Source organism: Manacus candei, unplaced genomic scaffold (genome assembly GCF_025592945.1).
Source record: "Manacus candei isolate 608988 ecotype Guabito, Panama unplaced genomic scaffold, ASM2559294v1 h1tg000034l, whole genome shotgun sequence".
Taxonomy (NCBI): domain Eukaryota; kingdom Metazoa; phylum Chordata; class Aves; order Passeriformes; family Pipridae; genus Manacus; species Manacus candei.
In genome coordinates, this window is record NW_026138082.1 from 10,270,798 (window position 1) to 10,296,992 (window position 26,195).

General features: G+C 38.8%; 2 protein-coding genes across 4 annotated transcripts in view; one reads left to right on the forward strand and one right to left on the reverse strand.

Annotated features, from left to right (window-relative positions):
* Positions 1 to 160: 160 nt before the first annotated feature.
* LOC127473107 (nephrocan-like) lies at positions 161 to 9,906 on the reverse strand. The gene is made up of 4 exons (XM_051792328.1): positions 9,893 to 9,906; positions 8,778 to 8,922; positions 5,602 to 6,503; positions 161 to 2,322 (listed from the first exon to the last, which is right to left on the reverse strand). Exons 1-4 carry the CDS (start codon positions 9,904 to 9,906, stop codon positions 1,875 to 1,877), a joined length of 1,509 nt encoding a protein of 502 aa, XP_051648288.1. The 3' UTR covers positions 161 to 1,874.
* An 8,023-nt stretch (positions 9,907 to 17,929) lies between these two features.
* The window catches only part of GOPC (golgi associated PDZ and coiled-coil motif containing), a 30,069-nt gene continuing 21,803 nt past the window's right edge, over positions 17,930 to 26,195 (forward strand). Inside the window, exon 1 of one of the 3 annotated variants that reach the window (XM_051792238.1) lies at positions 17,930 to 18,323. In XM_051792238.1, the coding sequence (XP_051648198.1) occupies positions 18,054 to 18,323 (270 nt within the window). In that variant the 5' untranslated portion in view covers positions 17,930 to 18,053. The remainder of the gene's footprint in view (positions 18,324 to 26,195) is intronic. The other 2 variants (XM_051792240.1, XM_051792239.1) reach the window with 2 other exon arrangements.

Consider the following 26,195-nt stretch of genomic DNA (forward strand, 5'->3'; position numbering starts at 1 on the left):
AGGGTAAGGTCCCCCCTGAGCCTCCTCTAGGCTAAGCTGCCCCAGCTCCCTCAGCTGCTCCTCATATGACTTACTCTCTAGACACTTCACCAGCTTTGTTGCCCTTGTCTGGACCAGCTCCAGCACCTCAACATCTTTTGTGTAGTGAGGGGCCCAGAACTGGACAGAGGACTCAAGGTGCGGCCTCACCAGTGCCAACAACAGGGGAAGAATCACTGCCCTGCTCCTGCTGACCACACTATTTTGAATATAAGCCTGGATGCCATTGGCCTTCTTGGCCACCTGGGCACACTCTTGGCTCATATTTAGCCAGCTGTTGACTAGCACCCCCAGGTCCTTTCCCACTGGTCAGTTTTCCAGCCACTCTTCCCCCAGCATGGTGGTGTTGTGATCCAAGGGCAGGACCTGGCACTTTGTCTTGTTCAATATCATACAGCTGGCCTTGGCCCATTGGTCCAGCCTGTCCAGATCCCTATGTAGGGCCTGATGGTATGTAAATGTAAAGAAAAATGAGCTTAGGTCTTTCTGTTCCTGTTGCATAGCTTAATGTGTCCAGTTGCATAGCTAAAGAAACCGAAGTGTCAGTTGCATTTGCATAGGTAACATAAATAGCTGTGCTCTAACACCTGACGAATCAGCCTCTCTGAAGGTGAGTGATTGCTCAGTTACTGAACGCCAACAGAAGATAAAATATAATAGAAACTGTTTGCTTTGAAAAGTAATTTGCTGCTGTAATTACTCCTCAGTTATCACCTGAAATCATGAACTGCCAGGAAACCCTTTAGGTTACTGTTTGTAAGTCACTTCTTTTAGTGGACTCAGTAATCGAGTTTTGTTTAATTTTCACACGCTTTGGGAACTCCTTGATAAAATTTGTGCATGCATCAGAGTTAATGCATATACCATTAAGTAATTTCTTTTTGTGTGTGTGCAAAAGTCTGGAAAGTTCCTGCCAGTGAAGGGGGATACTTGCAGTGTGTATTTGCACATTAAATACACCTAACCCAAAAGTGAACACACAGCATCTTAAGCTATATTGTAACCAATTAGCTATTCAGATACCAAAATAAACTCTTGCAAAAATTCACCTCACTTGATCTTATCCTAATATTTGCCAGAGGTAGAGATCTATTTCCTGAGAATCTTTCTTCTTTTGTTTACAACAATTGAATAAGGTCAACTTTACCCCACAGTTTTCAGTCCTCACTACTAATAAACTTTGGAACTAATATTAAATCTTATTAACCAGGACACTGATTCTTTGTTTATTTCATTTGCTGTGATGAAGATTTTGTGCTTTGCCTGGAGCTCAACTAATTTTGTCTAACGTCATTTAAAATAGTCTCAAATAAATGAGGCAAATGTTACAGAAAAACTGAAATCAGTTTCTCAAAAGCAAGAATTTCTGAACAATCTTGAGAAATTTTTCACATCAGTGTAACTCTCCATCTGAAACTGCAAACCCATGAGTTTAAATGTGTTGAATACCAGACTCCCAGTAATAGCATCTTGTGGTATTGCAAGATTTTATTTGTGGGGGTTTTATGCAATTATAAGAATTATAAGAATGTTCTACTATAAAAAGGTCCATACAGAGTTACAGGCTGCTTTTCTAAGAGATAGTATTTGTATTCTTACTTCCCTCAACCTACATAGTATACTAATGGCATAGATAAACAAATAATTTTTTTTTACAATATGCAGTTCACAATGGCATCCTTACTACAGACCTTCTCTCACCAGTTATTACCTCTTATAGTACAAATAAAAGAGGAAAACTAATGACAGATGAGAAGGCTGCTTGCCAGTAGAGACACTGGTGGCAGCGGGCAGCTCTAGACAGCTTCAAGATTCAGTACAGATAAACCATGGGGTTAATCTAATTCATAATCATAGTAATCATCGTCCGTGTTTACTCCAATGCTGGAGGCCTCATTGGGTTTCATTTTCTTTCTATCCTCTTTATCTGTTTCTGTGGAAGATGGATTGCCTTCACACTGCTGCAGAATCTTTTTGGAAGACATCCAACTTTCTCCTCGGCTCTCTGCTGGCGCTGCACACTGCCCTCCCTGGACATCCGTTCCTTTGGCCACCAGCGCTCTTCTGGTTCTGAGAAGGTCACAGGTGCAGTTCCAAGGGTTTCCATCTAAATACAGATGACGAAGACGAGGTAAATACTCCAAGACTTTGCGATCCAAGGCAGATATCTTGTTATTCCGTAAATTTAAAACCTGAAGCTGTTTCAAGTCCTTCAGCTCTTGTTCTCCAACATCCTCTATGCCATTTCCTTTTAGATCCAATCTGGCAAGGGTGTCTGGAAGTCTGAATAAAAATAAAACAACACAAAGATGTTATGTTTGTCATATTGTTTCTGTTTCTGTAAGGGGTATTTGCTGATGGTTACTTTTCCAGGCACATCTGATGTACTAAAATAAAACTATCACTAAAAAATGCAATCTTCTGCAAAAAAAGATGGTCATGTTGAATTGTGAGTATTTGGGGGGTTTTGTTTGTTTATTTATTTGTTTGTAGGTTTTGTTTGGTTTTATAAGTTATAAGTATACTGCCTGTGTACCCTTGAACTCTTTTCCCAAATTACTGCAGTTCTGACCTGTACTGACTGTGCTTGTGCAGCTGAACTAAACAGCAGCCTTGCTGTGCTATACTATGAAGAAAATTATGTTTGAGTGTCAAGCTTAAAAATGCATTTTGTACTCTTCAATGCCATAAGCATGCCAATGACCAAATTATAGCACCATGAAAGATCAAAAGTTTAGAGAATCATGGCAACGCTGCTCTTTCAAGTGCTCCTATATATGATTTGTTTAAAAAGCTCTTTTTATTCATAAAGAACTAGAATTTTTCTTCTGTTTTGTTCTCCTGCTCCCATAAGACTCAAACATTAATCATCACAGCAGTGGTCCATCTGATGACATCCTGTTAATAAATCTGCAACAGGGAAAATACAAGTGCTTCTTGATGGTCTTTTTAAATTGTACTTCGGAGAATTAGAACTAGTTACATTTAAAAGAAAAAAAAAGCTGATAATCTCTGGACAAGATACTAGACAGGTTAGTATAATTCTTATTTTCATACATATTACAATTTTTTATGATAAGACTATTATTTCAAAAGTCTTGCTCATTTATGACCTAAGTTTCTTCTGCTATAGTTAGTGACAAGTGCTTAACAGAAAAACCACTTAATTGGTATGGAATATCTTTATACAATTTATTTGAAAGTATCTTAAAAATCACTTTCGTATGGTAGTATTCAAGGTGATGAAATTAAAAGTCATAGTTAGAGATTTTAAGGAAACTTATTGACTGAAACTCTCAGGGAAATTATAAATAATACTACCAAGACCTATTTATAATAGAAACAGCAGTATACCACAACTGGTATAGGTTCATGTGATAGTTTCTCTCAATGTAATAATATGAGATACCTTTGAAAATGACTAAGAGGGTAATTGTGACCCTCACCAACTGTTTTTTGTGAAGCTGAGTTTAACCTCTTAAGCTGAAAAATGGTTCCCAAATTTATGAAAATCTGACACATTCAGTGGTACTATTTCAAGAGTAGTGCAGATCTGTATTTTGCAATATTTGCAGTGGAGATGAGAATTTCACATGTCGATATGGTGATTCACTCCACAAAATTTGATCTTACCAAATGCTTGTGCCTGCAGTAAATCTGTTTTGAAACCTAACCACAGGCAATGACTATATTTGCTCAATATGACACTATAATGTCAGAAGGGTACTCTGGGGCACCCAGAGTGCCACTAGTGTCAAGGGCAGTGGGAAATCACTCAAGATGTTTATCCAGACTGATTGCAGTCCAAAGCCTGACCAGCAAGTCTTTAAGCCTGTTAAGAGTCCTATTGTACTAATGTTAGACTTAGGCCATGTTATTTGTGCCCATGTTATTTGACTTGAGGTTATGTAGATCTCGAGAAAATAATGTCACTGGAGTACATGATGACTGACCCCTCTGCTAGAAGATGAGCTGTGCTCACTCAGGAGCTGACTGTGGCAGCCGCCTTGTGCTACTACCACTTTAGGGCACATCATCAGACTCTTCCCCACACTTGCACCACTCCCTGCAAGATTTTAGAAAGTACAGACTCTTCTCTAAAAGTCCTGAAAATACTTGGACTTGTGGATTATTTTCTTCTCAAAAAAGAAACAAAAGAAGTTTTCTTTGACCTCATTCCTGCCAAAAAAAAACTGCTAGGACCTATTCACTTTATCATATTATCCATATTTTTTAACCTTTTACAGTGGTGACAGTTCTCAGGTAGCTGTCAAAAGTAATACTTTTATTTCTGTATATCTGTTCGTACCTGGTCATCATCAGACAAATAAATTAAGTACATAAATTTTACATCTTGTCATTTTTTCCCCTCTTATGTGTTTACAGCCCTCCCTGGGAATCTGTATTTATTGTTGAATTGAAAATAAAAGCCTCTGATATCTTCTTAAAAGTTGTACTGTTTAAAGACTAATAGAGAACTCCTTCCTGTTAATTCTCTTCACTGCGAAGGTTGTAAAGTAAGATGGATTAGACAATCCTAAAGTAACTAGAAAGCATTAAACATTTCTGTCAAGCTAGGTCAAATCAAATATTTATACACCACTAAATCACTTTCTGATTATAAAGCTGCTGCCAAATAGATTCAAATGCTAAAGGACCTTATGCTAAACGAATTGAAATTTTACTGCATTATTTATTTGGGCTAGTTAAACCTGTCCACAAGCCATAAAAATAAAGTTTTACAGTGCAGTTTTGTTAAAGACGTTGATGTTAATGGAATTACTTTGCTATTTTTATGCCATCTTATCGCACAGCTTTTTGTAATAATAAAATTGCCACTTTATATCAGAGCAACCTCCCTTTGGCTTCATATGCTGTCTCTAATAATGGCCACGACCACACTTAGATGAATGTGAGACATCCTCTAAGCAGAGCATTAATGAACACAGTGTGCCCAAGGGATGTTTCTTCTATGCTGTTTTGACTGGAATTTTGCTTATAGCCTTAAACTGGAGACTATATATGCATTCCAAATACCTCGTAATGTGTGAATTTAATGAAGTTAGGAATGCTATTATCACTGAAAGAGCACATTCTTTTTGACCAGACTCAGTTCCTGAAATCTTAATATTTTAACAATAATAAACTCAGCATGGATTGGTGGAAACATCAGCTTTAAAATTGCTCTAGTTCCTTTTTATCAAATGCTCTATTAATTTTCTTTTGTACGGAAGATAAATCTAAGTAACAGTACAACTTCTGCTGCATTCTCCTAGCAGGTTCATCTTATTCATGTGCTAATTAAACAAAGTGGTCTCACTGGCAGGAAGAGATGTGAAATGAGCAGATTCACTGGGGACCACAGATGTAATGAAAACAGCTCTACTTCTATTCTAAGACTGCTAACACGAGTGCTAATTAGTGCTAGTTATGGCAGTTGGTTTATGCTGTGGATAGACTTCTACCATGACTGGGGCTGAATACAAATTTTTGGCTTTTATTCTCATAATGCAAGGAAGGAGAGATGACACCTTGGAACCAGCTGCACTCAGATTCACTTGCCTCAGCGGAATAGAAATGAGGAGATTCTGTTCCAGCGCCAGATTTGAAAGCTGTGCACACTGTTGAAGAGCTCCCGCCTCGAACATGCTCATAGCGTTGTTGTCGAGAAACAGGTGCTTGAGGTCTTGTAGTCCTTGGAAGTCCTGGGCTGTCACCTTTTGAATCAGATTATTGCTGCAGTCAAGTTTCTGCAGTCTGCCAGGCAGCTTGAATGGCATAGTGTGGAGCTGGTTCTTAGAGAGCTCCAATGTTGTTAAGTTAAGAAGAAGCTGGGCACCATCTATTGATGTTAGCCGATTTTCTGACAGGAAGAACTCAGACAAGTTTTCTAGATGTTTCATGTCTCGAAGTCTCACCATTTTAAGTCGGTTTTTCTCTAAGTTCAGTGACAGCAGGGATCTAGGTAGGTCAAGAGGCACTTTCGTCAGAAAGTTTCCACTTAAACTGAGAAACTGTAGATTTTGAAAAGATGCAAAGAAGTTGGTTGGGAATGAATTCAGTTTATTATCAGCCATGCTTAGATACTTCAGCCTAGGAAGCTTAAATGGTGCAGACACGGATTCCATGTTGTTGCCATCCAGGATCAGACTTTGTAAATTGCAAAGGGAAGAAAATGCACTTGGAGGCAGAGTTGCAATCAAGTTGTTCCGAATATCGAGCACCCTTAGTTTCATCAAACCTGCAAAATCAGTCGCATGCAGAGTGTTGATGGAGTTATCAGCGAGTTTTAAAATTTCAAGGCCAGATGGGAGAAAGGTGGGTATTTGCTTTAGCTGATTTTTGCAGAGTTCCAGGGACTTCAAGGAGTTCAGAGCTTTGAACGTGTTGTTTTCTATTGATTCTGTGCCACTGCATGACAGGACCAGCTCTTCAAGGACAGACATTCTCCTGAAGTCAGTAAACTTAAAGAGAAAAAAAAATAAATTCATGTGATAGTACACCATCTATTTATAGATATCCTCACTGGTTACTTCTTTTAGATGCTCTGACAATTGCTAGTATATATGGAAAAGCTATATATTTAGAATGAGAAACAGATAAGTGGTAACTATAGAGGTGTTAACTAACTATAGGTGCTTGCGGTTTGTCACATTTCTAGAATTTTGTTGTTTAAGTCTATACTGTGTCTGGTTTTGAGCAAACACATCTTTTATTTCTGCCTGGTGGATTGTCTATATAAAATAGAGAGCTAATACAACCAGTGGCAGAAATCTTTGCAGAGAGTAGATGGTTGTTAATATTCATTGTGCTCAATGGAGCTTGCTGAAGCAATTTTGAGTTTATCATACAGCCATTGCCGTATATCAACAGTATTGTCATTGCAGCATGTATTCCCCAGAGGAAGTATGCATGGATATCTTTACCTCTTGCTGCTATAAGGTTTTGGCAGGAAACTAGAATCCAACACAAAGCATGTTCTACAGCATAATCTCCCAGGAATCTGAGTGCAGTACAAGGTGGGCAGTACAAGTCTTTTTGCAGTACAGGTTCTGGGTAGTAATTATTTTTCTGTCATCCTAGTTGAATACATACTTGTGTATATGAAATCAGCTTATAAAGATGACTGTTAAAAGATGCCTTCCAGCTTCATTAATCCAACTCCTGCATGTTTTGGGTTTTATCTCTTTATCTTAGCTATGCAGTTTTATCTGCATTTAACTTCTGTTAAAATTAAAGCCCAAACAGCTCTGAAAGAGGAGTCAGATTTCATTTTTTTCTGGTGCCCTTAGTTTATCCTTCTGATTAATTTTATTCTGTCTTGTAAAGTAATTTCTGAGCACTGCAAGATTGGATGCAGTAAGGGAGAAAGTATAGATATGGAACCTCTATTGATGCAGGTTTCTCCATCAATTACGTTTAAATTTAATAAGGAAATGTACTCCATTAATAATCTTATATTTTCAACAGCAAATAAAGTTGTCAGAATTGTATTTTTTCTTCTATAATGCAGTTTTGTGTTTTTTGTATATGTAGCTGTATAGCAAAATCAGAATTGCATGTCCAGTTTTGGTCATGATTAGGAGGCTACTCTTGTAAAGCTTTACAATGAGAAGTCCCATAGGAATGAACTGCATTGCTCAAGAGTACAAAAACATAGTCATATGTAATTATAAAACCATCTTAAGGAAATTGAAACAATTGTGAACCTTGACAATTCAACATATTTTCTCCTATTAATTCAAAAGCAGTATTTTTCTGCTTTTCCTCAGTTGATTTCTGTAAGTCTCTAAGAGGCTTAATTTTCAGACATTCACTCTGTAATGATGTTAGACTTCTTAATGTGTATTATTATAATTTCTATTTTCCACTTATTTGGCATGCTTTGCTAAGCTTTGTGACCATGCTGTTTTTAGACTTAAACATTTATCCATGCTGTTACAAACCACCAGTCTTTCTAATACAAATCAAGACATATTTGAAAGACTATCAGCTCTTTTTTTGCTAGAAAGTGGTGTTTTAATCTCTAACTGGATGGTCTTTGAAGTGATACTAGTATAGTTTTACATTTTAAAATGTTGATCTCCTGAAAATGGATCTAATATACTATTATTTTAATAGAAACATTTTAATCAATTTGTAATTTTTAATGACTTTTTTTTCTCTTAGGATTGCTGTGAACTGGGATTTGTTATAAACAGTTTTTTAAAACAGTCCTCTGTCGTGGAGGCAAGATAGACAATTTTCTTTTAGCAGATAAAACACCACTTATTAACACAGTTAGAAATAAATTAAATCTTAAAGTTGTACCTGACACTTGCAGCTCTAGAGGGGGAAAAGAATTTCCATTTCACTCATTAGGGAAATTATTCTAATGACATAAAACCTTTCAATTTACAGGTTAAAAATTACTCTGAAAGTCAATGTTTATTTGACCATATATAAAACAAGTCACCATTTGGCTCCTAGTTGTAAATTACTATTTTTTTGAGTTGCATAGAAAATATTAGTGTGACAGCATGAACTACTGCTTGGAGATTGCAGGGTAATGAAAACACTACAGGAATATATTTACATATTCTTAAAGAGTAAGTAAAAATAAAAAACTAGATCTGTCAGCATTTCACCAGTTTTTAGAACATGGAATAAGATTCCTCACTTGAAAGGCACCACCATCTGGGAAGCCCAACTTTCAGATACAGTGCACTACAGAAAGTACTTTTGCTGAATTTTCCTACCTGGAGTTGTTTAATTTTGCTGTGGCTGATGTAGAGTCTCCTGGTGGTAAAAGGAATCTCTCTGGGTATCTCTGTAGCTCTGTAGCATTGCACTGACTGGGCAGGGTCACAGCTGCATCTTCTTGGGCAAGTGGTACTTAGACCACTGGGAAAAGAAAAGAAGATGACTGAAAAATATGATAAATACATCTTCCAAAACAGAAACTCTGACATTGTCTCAGCAACAGGCAGCTTGAATTAAGCACCAAAGCCCTTTTATACCATGAAATCTGATAAAAGGATATTATGACTGTGTATTTTATCCCAGTGAAAAAACAGCAAAAACAATACCGTAATTTGCCTGGGTTAAAATGTTGGCAGGCATTACAAAGACTGAGAAATTTAAACAGTGATAAGGTGCCTTTACATTTGTAGGTATGCGAAATTAGTGTTATTTATTACCTGACATCTAATCTGCAAACATCCATATTATCTCCAGTTTCCTAGTTTTGTTAAATGTGACACCACAGAATTAGTGGAGAAAAGATAAAGAGCTGTTTTATACCGGGGCTGTAAAACCTTTGTCTCTTCTGTGACCCAGTATTAGAAACAGAAAAAACACAACTACAGCCAACACTAAAGCTTTTTCGTTCTTCTTCTTGCATTATGCAGATCACACACACACTCCCCTAGACTCCCCAAACTCAGGCAGCTATTATTTTAAAGTGAAAATGTTCTATTCACTTTTTGAATATCTGTGGTACAGCTGAGTGCTGCTGGTTGGACAAAAAACCTGTATTTGGGAAATTCCCATAGATCATAATTTAATTATTCTTATATTTGAAAATTATAAATGTGAAATGCTTGAAAGCGTTTAGTATAAATCAAGTGACAGATATCAATAAGACCTATTTATCCCATGACAGATGGAGAGCACCAAAGTTCCCCTCAGAGTTTTCTTTCTACTTACTGGTGTTTCTTTACATATCTGCTAGCTGTGCCAGCTGGAAATGTAAAGTTTCGAAAGGCATACAGTTTGAGTTGTGATTATTTTCCTTTGCACTGAGCAATTTACAATGTACAAACTTGTGTCTTTGCAAACCTTTGTATCTTAGTGATCTGCTTTGCATTGTTACCTGCTTCCTTCCATCCTCTCAATCATATCTTCAGTAGTAGCTAATCCTATTCCTTAAATGCAGAACTAGGCCACTTATTTTTCCGAGCTGAAGATAATGTCAATTTGATTTGACAAATGGATAACAGAAGGGGGGACAGTCCTCGATGGGAATGCCTATTGGATGCAGCTGGGCTTACACTGGACAATTGCCATATTCTTTCCTGGACACACTTTTGTCTTCCTAATCCTTTATACTGCGAGTACAGAACTGCAACCCAGCATCTGCTAAACCAAAGAGCAAGAGCAGAAACCTTTTCCAAAAGCAACCTGTCAAATTGGCATGTTTAACAAACTATGCAGAAAAACCATGCCTGACTTATGCCATAGTGAGCACATGAGCAAAAATGAGTGGATGGAGAATTAGCAACTGTGCATTAAAACAAATATTTTAATGTGTCTCGATCTAGAGTTTGGTACCTGGCTTGTGGTTTTGCCTTTTTTTTTTAGCCCTTAGAAGAGTCAAAGTGCTCTAACAAAACTGTAAATCCTTCCTGCATCCTGACAGCTACTTATGTATTTCTTTGATCCCATCTTTCCACTGGCATGGGTTTAAATGCTGATGTCACCTAGACGGTAGTGCTCAGTATCCTACGTAGGGATTTGTCTTCCTCAATAATGTTGTCAGAAAACAATTCCTTTTTGCTCAAGCAGAGTCAAAAGGAATGAAGATCCAACCATATGGTTTGAAGTTTACAGCTCTAGAGTAACAACATGGTCAGTCTGCAAATCTCTTTAAGTAAGAATCATAGATTGCATCCTTCCCTATTCTGTAAATTTTCCTTTAAGTAAGAATCATAGATTGCATTCTTCCCTATTTTGTAAATTTTAAGTCAGTCAGCTAATGTCAGAACTCATAGCTCTAGTTACAAAGTAATGCCACAGTAAGGTGTAATATTTTTGGCTCTTGGCCAAAAGTTTTGAGTAATATAATCCTTGGTCTTTACAAACTAATGAAAGGATACTTTATTGATTAAATAGGTTTTTTCCATTATATTAACAACAATGATGTAATCAATAATGATTAAATTTGATGATTAAGTTTGAATGATTAAATGATTACAGAAATTATGTATCCATTGATTTCTGATATACGTGTGCTTTTGGCAGCTAGGTACACCTGCCTGTAAAACCTGCAGGTGGATCCCTTGTAATGTGCAGGACTTGTAATGTGCACAGACTGCACAAGGGAAGATGCAGCCTTATCACAAAAGACATGGAGAAGCTGAGCTCCTGCAGCTGGCATGTTGCTTGCCTATGGAAAGGAAGAACTGCAGGAAAAGACCAGCTTAGGGCCTGCACAGGGCATGGGTAGGAGCTTGGTCCCTGAGGGATATCACAAGCAGAAGGAGTTTGGCAACTAGAAGCTGCTAAGTGATGGCGTATGCTCTGAAGAATCCTTGGCGTATTTAGCTGCCATATGCTATCAAGTGCCTGCCACTGAGTATGTGTGAATTTATAATTATCTTTTACAGAAGGTTTTTAACTTGGATTTGGACCAGTTTTTCATAGGGACAACAAATGGCATTTGTCTCCAATCAAGCATTTCTCTCCAGAGTGGATCAGGATACTAAAGGAAACAATCATAACATTTTTTTAGAAAAACATGATGCTTCCCTTAATCATCTATTGGAATAACCTGAAGTGCTTTATAGAAATGTTTCTTAAACAAAGAGCCTCAGAGGGTTACACTGAATCAAAAATGTCAACCTATGAATTTAGGCAAATTAATGGGACCTAATTAATATAAAGCTTAAAAATGTATCAAAAGTGGTTTTGTGTTTTAATCCTACAAAGCAGAGTTTCACAAAAACAGCCAGAGACCTGTCTGAAAAAAATTAAGTATTAATCTTCTTCTTACACCAAGAATTTTGCAGAAATATTTTTTATCCATTTTCATAGTATGTGGAGAAGGCACATTCTAACTCCAGGCAAGGTCATCTTCATACACTGGAAACAGCTGCCAGATGAGTTAAAGCAGATTTTTTTCCACACAGTAAGGTAGATTTCCTTTTCTTCCTCCATGCTGGCTACACGAGGCGTTTCACTTGTCTGTGGCATGTTTGCATTCCAGAGGAACTAGCACTGTGAAACCTGCTGAAAGGAATGAAACTTTGTTGAACAGAAATTCACATATTAAGGAATTTTAGTCATTGCCAGTTTTATGACAGAGCTGAGGGATGCTAGCCCAGATCAGGTGGGACGTGTCTGGGGCAGGCAACCCACAAACAACAAATAAGCAGAGGTCAGTTTAAATAATTTCATACCCTAATGCCACTAATGATGCTGTAACTGGCCTTCAAAGTATTGTAGTTAATGGTATCCACTTGATGGAGGACTGTTCTTCATTAATTGAGCCACAGAGAGCTGTGCCCATGAAATCAGAGATTAGGATGTGGTGACAGCCTTTAGGATGTGTGACAGTTTTCTAGTAATGACATTCCAGGTAAGTCTGAAAAAGGAATGAAGAGAGGGAAATAAAGAAGGCAGATCTGATGGCTGAGTCCATTCTCAGCCTAGAGTATAAACATACAGGTCTTTTGTATATGAGCAGTTATGTAAGATCTGTAGTGAACTTATGAGACCATGCCTCGAACAGTACCACCTAAAAGTAAAACGTCAGGGAAGGGTCATCCAATCAAAAAGGGAACCATGAAACCAAGGGAACTTTTTCAGAGTCCTGTAGTTCTGGCCCTTCCATTTCCTTTGGATATCTTTAGGCTTTAAGAGCAGCCTGCTAGTAACTGTGCATCCAACAAAAACAGAATGGAGCTTAAACTGTAAAAATTATTTACTGTTCAAACTGCAAGGCACAATTTCAATAAGACAAAGACTCTGAAACAGCAGTTTTCTAAATTATACACTGGGATCATGCACCAAAAGAGGGTTTCTTTCTTGCATGCTATAAAAGCTGAACATTTTTTGCATGTGTTTTATTAATTTTTTAAAATAAAACAAAAGTTCAGAGCAAAAATAATTAAGCATAAATGTATACATAGAAATAAGCATGAGAATAAGATCAGAATAGCACTGTGAAAAAGAAAAGCTGGCCTAAAGAAGTGACTTGTGGAAGTTGCGTTGTGTAAAAAGAGACCAATATAGAGTGACGGTTCAAAACAGTCGTCAGTAAACTGTTGCTCCTATGGGCTCACCTACAGACTGTAAAATGCAGCCAACTATGAACTCTCTAGGCCTGCAAGGCAGGAATCGCCTAAAATACAAAAACTAAAAAGTCTGGAGTTTGTTAACAGAAATGTTCTGTAATGACAACTGAAAATGTATGCCCCTTTAGGTATCAATGCAGGTGGATGACTTCCTCCTCTCCTTCAGAAAGGAGTGTGCTTCAGAAAGATGCTTTCTAATCATCTACTCTAACTCCTTTTTTAGCAAGAAAATCTTGCTTTATCATCTCTATTTTCTCTGATACCTTGATCCTGCAAGATATTACTTGTTTTCACTCCATTTCCCCTTTGGTGCCCCTGCTTGTGACTGCACAGCCACCCATGCAATCAAACCACTCAAGATGCTTCAGCATTAACCACACAGGAGATGGCCTTGACATGTGCAGGCACTGCAGCCCAGCACACACAGCTGGGCAGCTGCAATTACAGGGGTTTCCGGGGGAACTGACCCTCATGTGCAAACATAAGTGTTTATATTGTAAATTCTTTGTGCAGGGGCTGGGTCTAACCAAAGGTTTATAGAGTATCTCACAGTCTAGGCATGGACACTAGATACAAAATCTACAGCAGTGGAGATGTCAATCCAAGCAATTTATTTTTTCCTTTTGATTTGGGTATTACTTTGGGGCTTTTTTTTGGTATGAAAATGTGTCCTCCTCATGCTTAAGGTCATTTACTCTTTAAGCTCAAAGTAAGGTTTCAGATAATTAATTAGGTACTCCAGTAATCAGTCAAAGTATGCAGGTTTAAATTTATGAAGGACTGTTTGTACTCAAATGTACTTAATAACAGTATAATGCAGATACCTCACATGCTCTATAGCCTGTGTAAAATAAGTGAAATTATGTACATAAATTATACATGAAGAAATGATCTGGTGATTAGCTTCACCAGAACTACATCATAAATAAGGTCAAAGAAACAAATCACAAACCTTTCAGTGAAGTCCTTTTGACATTAAGGGCATTCAGCAAATTTAAATTCTTCTTGACATATAACTTCCTCCAACTGTTGTTAGAAATGTCTCTTGTAGAAATGATTCTTACTGCTAGACTGGTTGACTCAGACCACTGCTGCTCTTTAAATGTTCTTCAATTATTTTATTGATGTTATCAGGGTGTAGTATGCTACAGTTTACTCTAAATCGATTGAATTCTAATTGAAGGCCAAACTTACTAACCTTTCTTAGGTTCAATTCCATAATTACTGCACAGCTTGCTTACAGAACAGAGTTACAGTTGCTCTGGGGGCTTTCGGTAGACATTTCAAGGATAATTGGAATTTATCAGAATTTTCTAGAGGATCTCCAAGTATAGTTTTGAGATAATTCAGTTATTCCTGTGTTTACCCTAATATCAGAGACACTTGCTTTAAATTTCAACCCCTCTTTTACACAGTATTTCTGGAGAGGAATATAAATAGTAGCCAATGGTAGCTACATTTATTAAGATTCAGTGTCAAAACTGCTGATTTCCTTAACAACATCTAGTATTCCTTCTCATTTATACATAGTCCAGCAAGTATTAGACCGATATTACACTGCAGGTAAGCTTCTAAAAGGATTCCATTTGAGAAGCTAATCTTTGAGTAGAATAAGGAGAGACAAAACCTTGTTTGAGTGGCGAAATGTAAGGACATGCAAAACAAAGGTAGCACTGCTAAGGGATGAAAGAATTAAAATTAATGACCACAAAACTCTGATACCATTGTTGATAAAAACAATTTAAAATAGATCAGGAACAACCTGTGAGATAAAGGAAAAGGACACTAAAAAACTGACAATAAGCAATTCTTTAAAAAGAAGCAATCATACATAAATTACATTACGTCTAAGTTTTTAAAGGCAGTATTTGCTATAGATATGTTACATAGTAACTATGGGAAACTTCTTTCTCAAGATAAGTAGATACTGTTCAAATGCACAATAGAGGTATATTAGCAGAAAATGCTAATATTTGGCTAAGGGATAGCTTACTGTTCCATTAAATAAAAAAAGGCAAAAAATGTAACATGATTCTATAGGTACTTCTCCAGTGAGATATCTACCAGAATCAAAGCCAAAGCTAACATAAAAACTGATAGTTTTGAAACAATTAATTTTCTTGTGTGGCTGAACTAATATAAACAATGAAATTAGTTTAGCTTTTGATACAGCAAAAAATTTGATTTTCTATGGGACGCTGTTGTGCAAAAAAAGACAGCTGTGAAGAGTGAACGCCAGGACGAAGGTCAGCCAAATGCTCTGTTCAGCTGGGCTCACTCCAAAGTCATTGTCATGGCTGGGCTTTGTGAACGAAGATTTGGGAAGGGCTCTACCTATGTTTGTTACAAGTGTGCTGGTGGCTAAAAAGGCCAATATGAGACAGGCATGTCCGGTTGCAAAAGGCACAACAGAAAGACTCCTTAGGTGGTAAATTCTGCAAGGCACGATTCTTTCTGCATTGTCTTTTCTCCTTAAGGGTGATCCTGCGTGCTTTCTCAAAAGCATCAGCAGTGTTATAGATGGTGTGTCTCCAGACCTCCCGATTGGAGGCCAGAGCAGACCAGTTATGTTGATCAATATGGCCCAGGCTGAGTAGCTGCGCGACTTTAGACACGTACCCCTCTGCTCAGCTGCTGTTCTGAATACACCAATTTACTGAGCCAGGTTTTTTTTCTGTAGATATACGTAAAGGTGTTCGTAGCTTTTGTTTCGATCATGGATGGGTTTAGCAGTAAGGGAACCCCGCCCAGTTTGTTGCTACCTACCTTCAGTTGCAGTGCAGACAATTTGAATGGTGTACTGGTTTTGCCTGGGGTCGTTCATTTTCTCCACAGTGGTTACTGTGGGGATGTGGTTTGGATTTGTGCTGAACACAGGGCTGATAATATAGAGATGTTTTTATTATTGCTGAGCAGGGTTTACACAGAGTCAAGGCCTTTTCTGCTTTTTGTACTGCCACACAGGCAAGGGAAGTTGGGAATGCACAGAAGTTGGGAGGAGACACAGCCAGGACAGCTGACCCCAGCTGACCAAGGGATATTCCATACCATATAACATCATGCTCAGTATAGAAAGTGGGGGGAAGAAGGAGGAAGGGGGAGGTGCCCTTACTGTTATTCTGGTATCCTCCACTGCTGACTGGAGGGTCCCTGTGCTCTTTGCTGTGCTGGGAGAGTATTTTGTGGGGCCATGTTGTAGGCAGGATTAGGGTCCTGATCTGCTTTACAGTGATTTTTTTCTTTTTTCTCTTTTGAGGTGGAATTACGACTTCAATGCAATAAAACAAAGCTGCACATGTTCTCCACAAGACCTGCTAATAAAGCTCCAGCTGAAATCAACATCAGAGCTGCAGTATTGCAGTATTTCAAAGGAGACGAGCTGAAGCCAAGGTGAACGTCTTGGAGAAAGCACCCGTGTAGGGGTAGCGTGTTCCTTGAAATTTGTTTCATTGTCAGAACCAGGATGAGCTAAAAAAAAAAAGCAAATACCTTTTATATGGATATAACTGCATTCATTGGTGCTTCTAGAGATGCAAAGGTGACAGGGGCAGTCCATTTAGGTTAGATATCAGGAAGAAATTCTTTACTGTGAGGCTGGTGAGACTGGAACAGGTTGCCCGGAGAAGTTGTGGATGCCCCATGCCTCTCAGTGTTCAAGGACAGGTTGGACAACCTGGTCTAGTGAGAGGTGTCCCTGCACATGGCAGGGGCTGTTAGGACTAGATGATTTTTAAGGTCCCTTCCAACCCTTAACATTCTATGGTTCTATGATTTTATGCAATACTTGCAAGTCTGCATCTTTTCTGAGCACAAGCAATTGATGTGTTGGTGCAAATCCTGCAGTGTGGTTTGCACCTGCTCATCACATCAGTGAATACAGTAATGAAGACTTCTCTTTCCTCTTCTTCTCTTTCCTCTCTTCCTCCTCCCTTATATATAAAAATAACCATATATACATAAGAATGATCCAGCTTTCCAATTCAGTTTGGCTCTATTTTGAATTCTCTTGTCTGGGAAATCGATAAGTCATAAATAGATTTATATCTATTAGCTCAAATAAAACCCTGGTCCTGCAGAAATTTTTGCAATGGTAGCTCAGAAAATGAAAAAGCTTTTCCCAAAAATGCTGTCATTATTTTATCTAATGATGTCATCTCTGTCTGCCCCTCAACCCTTGCAACTGGTTTCCCTTTCGGTAGTGAGGGTTTGTTTCCTGTCAATATGGTCTGTTAGTCACCATCTGAAGTTTTCTCTGTTTCCGTGTGTTCCCTCTGATGCTTTAGATCTGAAGAGGTTGTGATATTGCTGTATCCTAGTGCCTCATTCAAGCAGTGGTGACTTGCAGTTTTAGCTGCCATCTGTCTGCTTCCTGTTGTGCACTTCTATACACAAATACCTCTGCACTTATGCTTCTCTTTATGTTACATTTATTCATCATTTCCTTCACGTATATACATTGTAAGTCGTTCGGGGCAAGGTCCATATTCTTATTCTTCACCATGTACAAACTTAGCATAGGTCTTATATGGACTATATGCCAATACAAAAGTGGCTATAATTACAATTACACGCCCGCTGCCTGCGGGGGTCGGGCGCGGACGCTCCCGGGGGCCAGGCCGGGGACATGGGGACATGGGGACCCAGGGACAGGAGGACAGGGGACAGACAGACACGACCCGCTCCCGCCCCCGGCCCCTCCGCCCCTCCCGCCCCCGCTGGGCGGCACCGCAGCGCCCCCTGCCGGCGCGGCCGGGACGCGATCGGGGGCTCGGCGCTCGGCAGGTGCTGCCTGCCACACCGCCAGGCGGCCGCCGCGCACGCGCGTGCCCGCGCTCCCTGCGTGGCTGTCCCGGGAGCAGCGCCGGGAGCGGGACCGGGAGCGGCGGGTCCTGGGGGGCGGGAGCGGCTGCGGCGGGGCAGTACCGTGCGAAGGCAGGGGGCGGCAGCGGCAGCGGTGGAATGTCGGCGGCGGGCGGTGGTCCCTGCGGTCCGGGCGCGGCCGGGCCGGCCCCGGGCGGCGGCGGCGTGTCCATGTTCCGCTGGCTGGAGGTGCTGGAGAAGGAGTTCGACAAGGCGTTCGTGGACGTGGACCTGCTGCTGGGCGAGATCGACCCCGACCAGGCCGACATCACGTACGAGGGCCGGCAGAAGATGACGAGCCTGAGCTCGTGTTTCGCGCAGCTCTGCCACAAGGCTCAGACCGTGTCCCAGATCAACCACAAGCTGGAGGTGAGCGGGATGCGGGGCCGGGGCGCATCCCCGGGGGTGCCCGGGGAGGGGACCGAGCCGTGCCCCAGGGCAGCGAGAGCCCGGCCGGGTTTCTTCCTGCCCCTTCCCTGCGAGCGACGGGGGAGGATGAACCAGGCCCCGTGCTTTAGCATTCGGGCCTGGCCGTGACGATCCTCCCTCTGGGTTTGGTTGTTCCAGCGCTGGCATGGAGCAGTGCGTGCCAAAGGAGTTCTCTTGGATGTGGAAAACAAGAGTCTTGAGCAACAGATGCTGCTAACTCGTCTTCTGTTGGCACTGAGTCCCTGGTGAGCCGAGATGAGAGAACACAGTCTCAAGCTGTGCCAGGCAACGTTTGGGCTGGACATTTGGAAGAATTTCTTCGCGGGAAGGGCTGTTTAGACTTTGGAATCGGCTGCCCGGGGAGATGGTGGAGTCACCGTCCCTGGGGGTGTTTAAGGAGAGACTGGACGTGGCACTTTATTGCCATGGTCTAGTTGACAGAGTGGTGTTCTGTCATAGCTTGGACTCAGTCTAGAGGTCCTAGTGGATTCTGTGAATTTGGAAAGCCTTTTTTAAAAAAGGGACAAAGACAAGATCGAGGTGCTTAAAGCTTAGTCTCAGTAGTCAAAATGAGGACATTGTTCCTCCTTACAATAAAGAAAACATAAAAATGGACTGGGGATGGACTTTGACAGGTCCTCTTGTCCCTTCACACTACAAAGCAGATCAAACAGCTCTCTGCCAAGCTTAGTGACTGAAGATATTAGCAGAGGTCACACGTTCTGTCAGAAGAATAGTAACTGTCCTTCCTGTTGGAAAGTTTTCTTCCTGCCTGATCCAGAGTTTCAGTCAGGGTGGGAAGAAAGAAGCACCAGACAGAACCAAGCTGTCTGGTGCTGATGCTGCTGAGAGGCAGGGTCCTTTGGCTTGTGCAAGAACTGGAGTGCTCTGGAAGGAGATTCTTGGAAACTTTGTGGTCATTTTATATCTGTCCAATCTAAGCATCTTTGGTTTAGTAAGTGTTGTCATTTGTCTCGACCTTAACAGGCAGGAATATGAACTGCCTGCTTGTCTTTCAGTAACATATTAGAAGGCTGTTGATGTTTCTTCCTCAGTTACCTTTTCCCTGGGCTAAAGCCCTCTAGTTTCTTCAGTATCTGTTGAAGGCCATACTTTTTAAAGCTTTATTTATTGTTCTACTAGCTTGTAAGTATATAGGAGTAAGGGGGGAAATTCTGAGAAACCGTGAAGATACGTGCTTTGTAAGAGCTTCAATAGACAGAATTCCATTCTTTCTTTTTTTGTGTCACACTTATTATAATAAAGGAATTCTAGAGTCTTCAAGCAGTTTCTGAAGGTATGCCTTTCAGTAAGAAGTAAAGTAAGTAGATTGGCTTTGATTTTACTCAGGTTTCTTCCTGGTATGAAGACATTGTAATGGGAAAGAGGCTTAGAATATTTCAGAGTAGAGCAAAGAACTGGTTAAACTAGGATTTTTTTTTAATCACATTCTTTATTTCAGCAGAATGCTTACTGTGGTGATGTTTATGTTCTTTGTGTTTATGTTGCATATATATACACTATCAACCTATACTGTAGGCTTAATTGTATAAGTGTAGTAAAATAAGATATGTGAGTAGATAGATAATCAGTGTTTATTGCATATTATGCGGGGATGGTGGGTTTTGTGTACAGACCTGTAAACCAGGTGAGTTTTCAGGATATTTTAAGAGAATGGATTGGTGCTTGGTAAATATTTCTTTGAAAGGTTGTTTCAAGCTTAAATGTTTTTAAAAGAAATTATATAACTCAGATCCTGAAAGATTTTGTATCCTTAAGAAATTATCAGGGGCACCTAAGGAACTGAAGATCTACACCTAAATCGCATATGAGTTGAAGAGCAAAGGAGCACAGTTGTTAATAATTAGCATAATTATTGTGTATATCTGTGTCTATGAGGTAATTGTTTGATAAAAATGATACTGCTAGTCTAGAGTGAATGCTTTTGAAGTGAATAAAAAGTCTTTTTTATTTTGTGGAATATTTTTATTACTAGGAGTAACATTAGGCCTTATACATATAAAGGAGTTATTTTCTTTCAAGTAGACCTTTAGAAGATTTTAGTATTGCCTTGAAGGTTGCTAATTTTAGGGCTTCATGTTTATTGAAGTCATAAACTTGAAATGAAAGCTACCATTTAAAATCTCCAAAAGATGGAGCTGCTCTGTTTAAAGTGAGTGTCTTGTCTTTTCATGTGCACAGATGTCTAGTGGAAAGCCACAGTGTCCAACATGAAGGGTACAGTGACGTATTCTGAAAGAAATCACTAACGTTAATACTGGAGCTTAGGGTGTGATCAGTGTTGGTTTTTTTTATAATGCAAGTTACTGTATTTAATGTAAGTTTTAAGATTGTGGTCATTTCTTAATAACCCACAAGTGTAGTTTTATACTACTTGTACTTTTTATACAAAGCTTTCATCACATTCGTGAAAATGTCATCAGTAAGAGTTTACTTAGGTACAAACTCTTATTCAAGCCAATAAGATCCGTCTTCAGAAATACGCCTCTGTTTGAATTAAAATAATACTTTGACTGAAGCTAAGTTTGATTAAACTTACTCTTGCAGCTGCATTTGCCTGATCTTGTCTTACTGAATGACTGATACTATTTCATAAAGAAAAATAACAAAAAATTATGAATATCGTTCTGTTGTTTGTGGATTCCATTTCCTTGACCAAAATTGTTGGGTCTTATTATAATATTACAGGCAAGAATAAAGAAATGCAGTTCAGGCTTTAATTTATCCACTTTATCAGCTTAATATGCATTCTCTGGTTCGTACAATTGGTTTTAAGAGGCACAGCTTAGTTTGGTGGATGGAAGCTCCTGCTGTAGGACTTTTCAAAAAAGTTTTTGCCATCTTGGTGTACACCTACTGCTAGAGAGTTGAAAGATGTGTTCCAGGAAGATGGTAGTTTCCAAAGAGGCAGCCATATGTTGGCAATTCAGGGGTAAGTTATTTTTAGCAGGAGCCTGAAGGTATGGCAGATGCACGGAGGATGTATGCAAATAAATTTACTGGTGCATTAGGTTGGTGAAAGTTCATAAACATACTACTGTGCTAATAACATTTGCGGTCTTAAATTAAACTAGTGGTATGACAGGGAAGGAGGACTTGTTTTCATGATTTTCCTCCTGGTCACAGTAGGACAAAGTTGAATTAAGTAGCTTATCAAAGCTTAAAAAAGTGTTAGGCAATAGAAGCCACTGTCTTTTCTGAGATCAGCTTCACTTCACGATGAAAAAATAGCGAAGTGTATCTTGATGGAGGACAGTCAGGACCTCAGGCTTTTAGAACAAAAGGAGATGACAGCCATTTTAAAGGAGATTTTTTGTGGTGCTCTGTCTCTTGGAAAGCCCTATAAATCAGCAGATGCAGGCTGGGAGTCAGTGTGTGAGATTTCAGTAGGTATTTAATTGAGAAGTAGTTAATAGGCTTTTGTTTTTCCTGTTTGACTGTGACTTGACTATGGCGTTGTCTGAATGTCCATTTCAAAAATTTCCGTGTAGTGCAGTACTGTAGAAATAAAGTTAGTAGGTCAATGTGCCAGTGAAGACTGAGCTTGACTTTAAATCTGGCACTTTGCCAGTCTGATTCTGCAATTTTAAATGAACAAGCTAGAAAGGAATGTCTGATGGAGCACACCCTGTATCTTGGCAGTTGTGTTAAGACAATATACATGCCGAAGTTAAAGAAAATATATATGTCTAAGAAGTTAATTGCCTATGTAGTTTTATGTCTGTGATTAACTTGGAATCAGCAGGTTTAGAGGAACATATTTCTATAAGCTGAATTCTTCTGTGAATAACTCCTTGCTGTTTCAGCTAAAGCATGTGTAGAATAATGTAGGTAATATATATGTGTATATATATAAAAATTATATATAAACCCTCCCAATGGCAAACTGAAAAAGCTAAACGTAGGTGGCTTTGTGTGTGTGATGACTTTTCATACAGTGTGTGAGTCTGTCTTACGGAGCACACCGCAGAGTTGTAGTCCTGCTTTGTTGTTTGATAGTACTTCTTAAACCAAGGTAGGACCTTTCACCTTCTTAGGAAGGTCTGTTTGGATTTTTTTCACCCTCTCTCCTTTATCTTGCACTGAGAAACTCACTTGTTGAAGACCAAGATATTTCTTTGCCCCATATGAAATATGTATATAAAACTGGGAGCATAGTTGCAAGAACTTGTTTAATTTTTTTCACATTTCATTAATATTTCTAGTATTTAGGGAGGTGTTATTTTATTGATTGTACTTTTGACTCTTAGTGCTTTTTCTCTTTTGGATAGAAATCTGTTGGTACTAGACAGAGTGTGATTTTTTGAAAAAACATTTGAATGATATTTGATCCAGCTTATTTTATATCCTAAAATGTGAACAGTTTTCAAATATTCAGGAAGTGGAAATACGGGTATATATGCTAAATTGTCATTAGTTTGATACATATAACTTTTATCAGAATAATTAAGACCTTTTAAAGAGGTCACCTCTACTTAATTCATATTTTCCTGTATCAGAAACCCTGGAATTCTATGCAAGTTGAACTAGCTTACTTCATTTTCAGTCTGCATATAGAAAGGGTTTTCCTTTTCTCTGTCTCATTTGTTGGGAGTTGCCAAAAAGAAATTGAGAGGGAACCAGCATTGTAGTATATATTTCATAGTTTTATTTCCTGAATTACATTGCATAGCTAGTATAGCTTTCAAAATAATGGCGATAATAAAACCACCAACATGGTTTCTAAGAACAGATTTGTGTCTTCTTAATAAACAATCAGAAGCATGGGCAACCTGACAAAAAAAGTCTTTGTGAGGCAGTCAGAAATTTGTCACTGGCAGTGAAGTGTACAAGTAGTGATTAAAAAAAAAATAATTTGTACTTCTGTAAGTAGGTGTAAACAGAATGAAACAGTCAAATACAAAGTAAAACAGTAGCAAGAAACAGTACCTAAAGCAAAGTGAAAACGGTAAGAGATTGCTGCAGTAACAGGTATTTTAATGATAGAGCTGAAAGGGGTCAGTGACTGGTGTATAAATGTTGGTTGATGTATCCATTTTTGTAAATGGAAACCAAATTCTTAAGATGCTTTACATGTAGTATTATGATTATCTTTTAATTGTTGGGAGGAAAAGTGTGCAAACAATTATGTGTCCAGAACTAATCTTCAGCAGAGAAGATAAAAAAGGAGGAATGTTGTTTTGCATCCTTTTAATTTGCTACCTGCTCTTTCGAATGTTTTGTCAGGACCAGAATAGAATCTAAGAAACAGAGAGGTTAATTTGTCTCATGTGCTTTGTAATCTGTATGAGACATAATAAAAGTGGATTAAATTTATTTACAGTTCATTTGCGTCTTCAATATTGTACACTGCATTTTTACCAAGACTACTTACATAGCTATGCTACTGTAACTGTAATGTTTATTTAGGGAATCAGTAATCATCAGTTTTGTCATTCATGTTCTTATTAGCCACACGATAAAGAGCATTTTATTAAATTTAAAGCTTTAGCTAAAAATTTAAGTCATGTGTCCTTTTGGGGGTCATAATAAAAATGAAATAAAAACTTTTAATATAATTTAAAAATTTGTCAGTACAGTCTTTTCAAATAATTTCTTGAAATATTGGCATCATTGACAAGTGGTAAGCATTATGTTAAAACTGGGGGGGATTTATCATCAAAAATTATGGCTCCTAAGTGAATCATCTATTCAGAAACATTTTGGACAGTGCTGTCACATTGTTTAGTTTTGCAAGGAACACAGTGAGATTTATAGGGCTCTGATCTGTTTCATGGTTTCTTATTCAAAACAGTCCATTAAACTTAATAGGGATGTGTGAGAAATTGCAGCAAATGTTGCTTAGCAGACAGGAAGAACCAAATAGTCAAGACTGAGGAAGGGTAGAGTGTTCTTGTCTTTTGGAGAGCTGTAGACAAAGTGGTGAAGTGATGCTGGTGAGATAATGGAGACAGTCCTTTTTTGTAGCAGTTAGAGAAACATGATCATTAAGAGCTTCAGCTGCTTCCCATCAGGGGGCTGATGCAAAGTTAGAGTTGCCCCTGAAAACTTGGTAGTAGGTGGGTTGTGTGGTTCATAACTGTGCACGGCAGGCTCTGTTGTTGTTGAACCAATGCCACTTGGGTGTCTGTGAGTGTGTTTAGGCCTCAGGCTGTAAGAGCTGCAGCTGTCACATCCTGAAAAATTGTTTTCTGTCCTGCATTTGTCTAATGTTATGGGAACACTTAGGAATAATGATTTTGTTGTTTGTAAAGCATAATTAGGGATTTTTTTAATTTAAATGACATTTCTGTCTTTAAAAAAATGCCCCCAGAATGAAATGTTAGGCAAATATACTAGTGTCATATCTTGATATTTATATTGCTTTTTTGTGCATATATGGGGGCATAAGCATTGTAGTATGCTCTGTTGTGTTTCATGATCCCAGATCCTGCAGCCTCTATATCAGAAAGGTAATAGTCCTGATCAGGAGTCAGTGTTGAAATGTATAAACATGTATGTTGGTAAACGTTTTGGAGTCAAGTGTAGAGTACATGAGGACATTCTTCTGAAGAAGTAAAACCACCTCATATACTTGATTTGTCTGTGAATTTTGTTTTGATCCCTTGGCAAGATTGATAGGGATCTGTCCTGTAAAATTAGCTATTAAAAATATGTGTATATATAGTGGAGGTGTTTTATTAGTAATAGAATCAAGGGAGCTTGGAAATCTTGTGCCCTGCTGATTTGTGGGGAGTGATTTGTCCTAATGGAAGTGTTGAGCACTTTCTCAAGTCACTAAAACCTTCTGATTCAGGCAGTCCCCGTTCTCTCCCATGATCTGTGAGTTTCCACGTCACAGCATCCTTTGCCTTTTCATCTACCTATGTTTTTTGGTTAGTTGGCTGGACACAGAGAGCAGCTCAGTCTCAAGATCAGAACTGCACTTGTGCTGCCCAGACACCGGGCTGTTGCCTCCTGTCTCTGGGTAGATTAAACAAATTAGCTGAAGATCTGACTCGTCCCACTTTTCCTTCTGTGAGGGCACTAGTCCCTCACTCTTTACTACTAGCAGCTGTTTTGTGCAAAACTTGTATGTTGTAGGAACTTTAATCATACACACCTTTACCTCTTTAACAGCTTGGTTTGAATCTTGAAAATTAATTCAGTTCAAGAGGGAAGGAAGGCAAAATAGGGAGAAATGTAGACATAGAGATAAAATGATGGCACTAGACTGTCTTGTTTAGGTAAATAAGAAATTCTGAAATTAAGTACTGGCATTGAGAGATTATATGGTGGGAAAAATAATCTTTTGCTTTAGAAAGACAGTTTTCAGACCTTTATGAGTTTAGAAGGCTTGATATGAGAATGAATTAGGTGGACTCTAAAGGCCTGAAATTAAACAAAAACTTTAAAGGCATTTGATGAGTGTTTGGCTTATGACTTTTAATCACTGGAGGCTGGTAATATGATGGATAATTTTGTATGTGTCTGGCTTTTCTTTGCTGAAAAATATGAGTTTTCTAATACGTGGATTATGCTTAGTCTTTTTTTGAGCTAGAAATTCATATACCAAAAAATGCATTCATTACACTTTGAGGGATTTCAGGTCTTCCTCTCATTTTTAATTGGTGTGGTGAATAATGCCACTGTATTGCTATTCAGGCCTATGGCCCACCTTTCCGATTCAGTTTGGCTGTATTTTGAGTTCTCTGGGAAATGGATAAGTCATAGGTAGATTTTGTATCTATTAGGTCAAAGAAAACTCTTGTCCATACTGCAAAAATTCTTGCAGTGATAGCTCAGAAAATG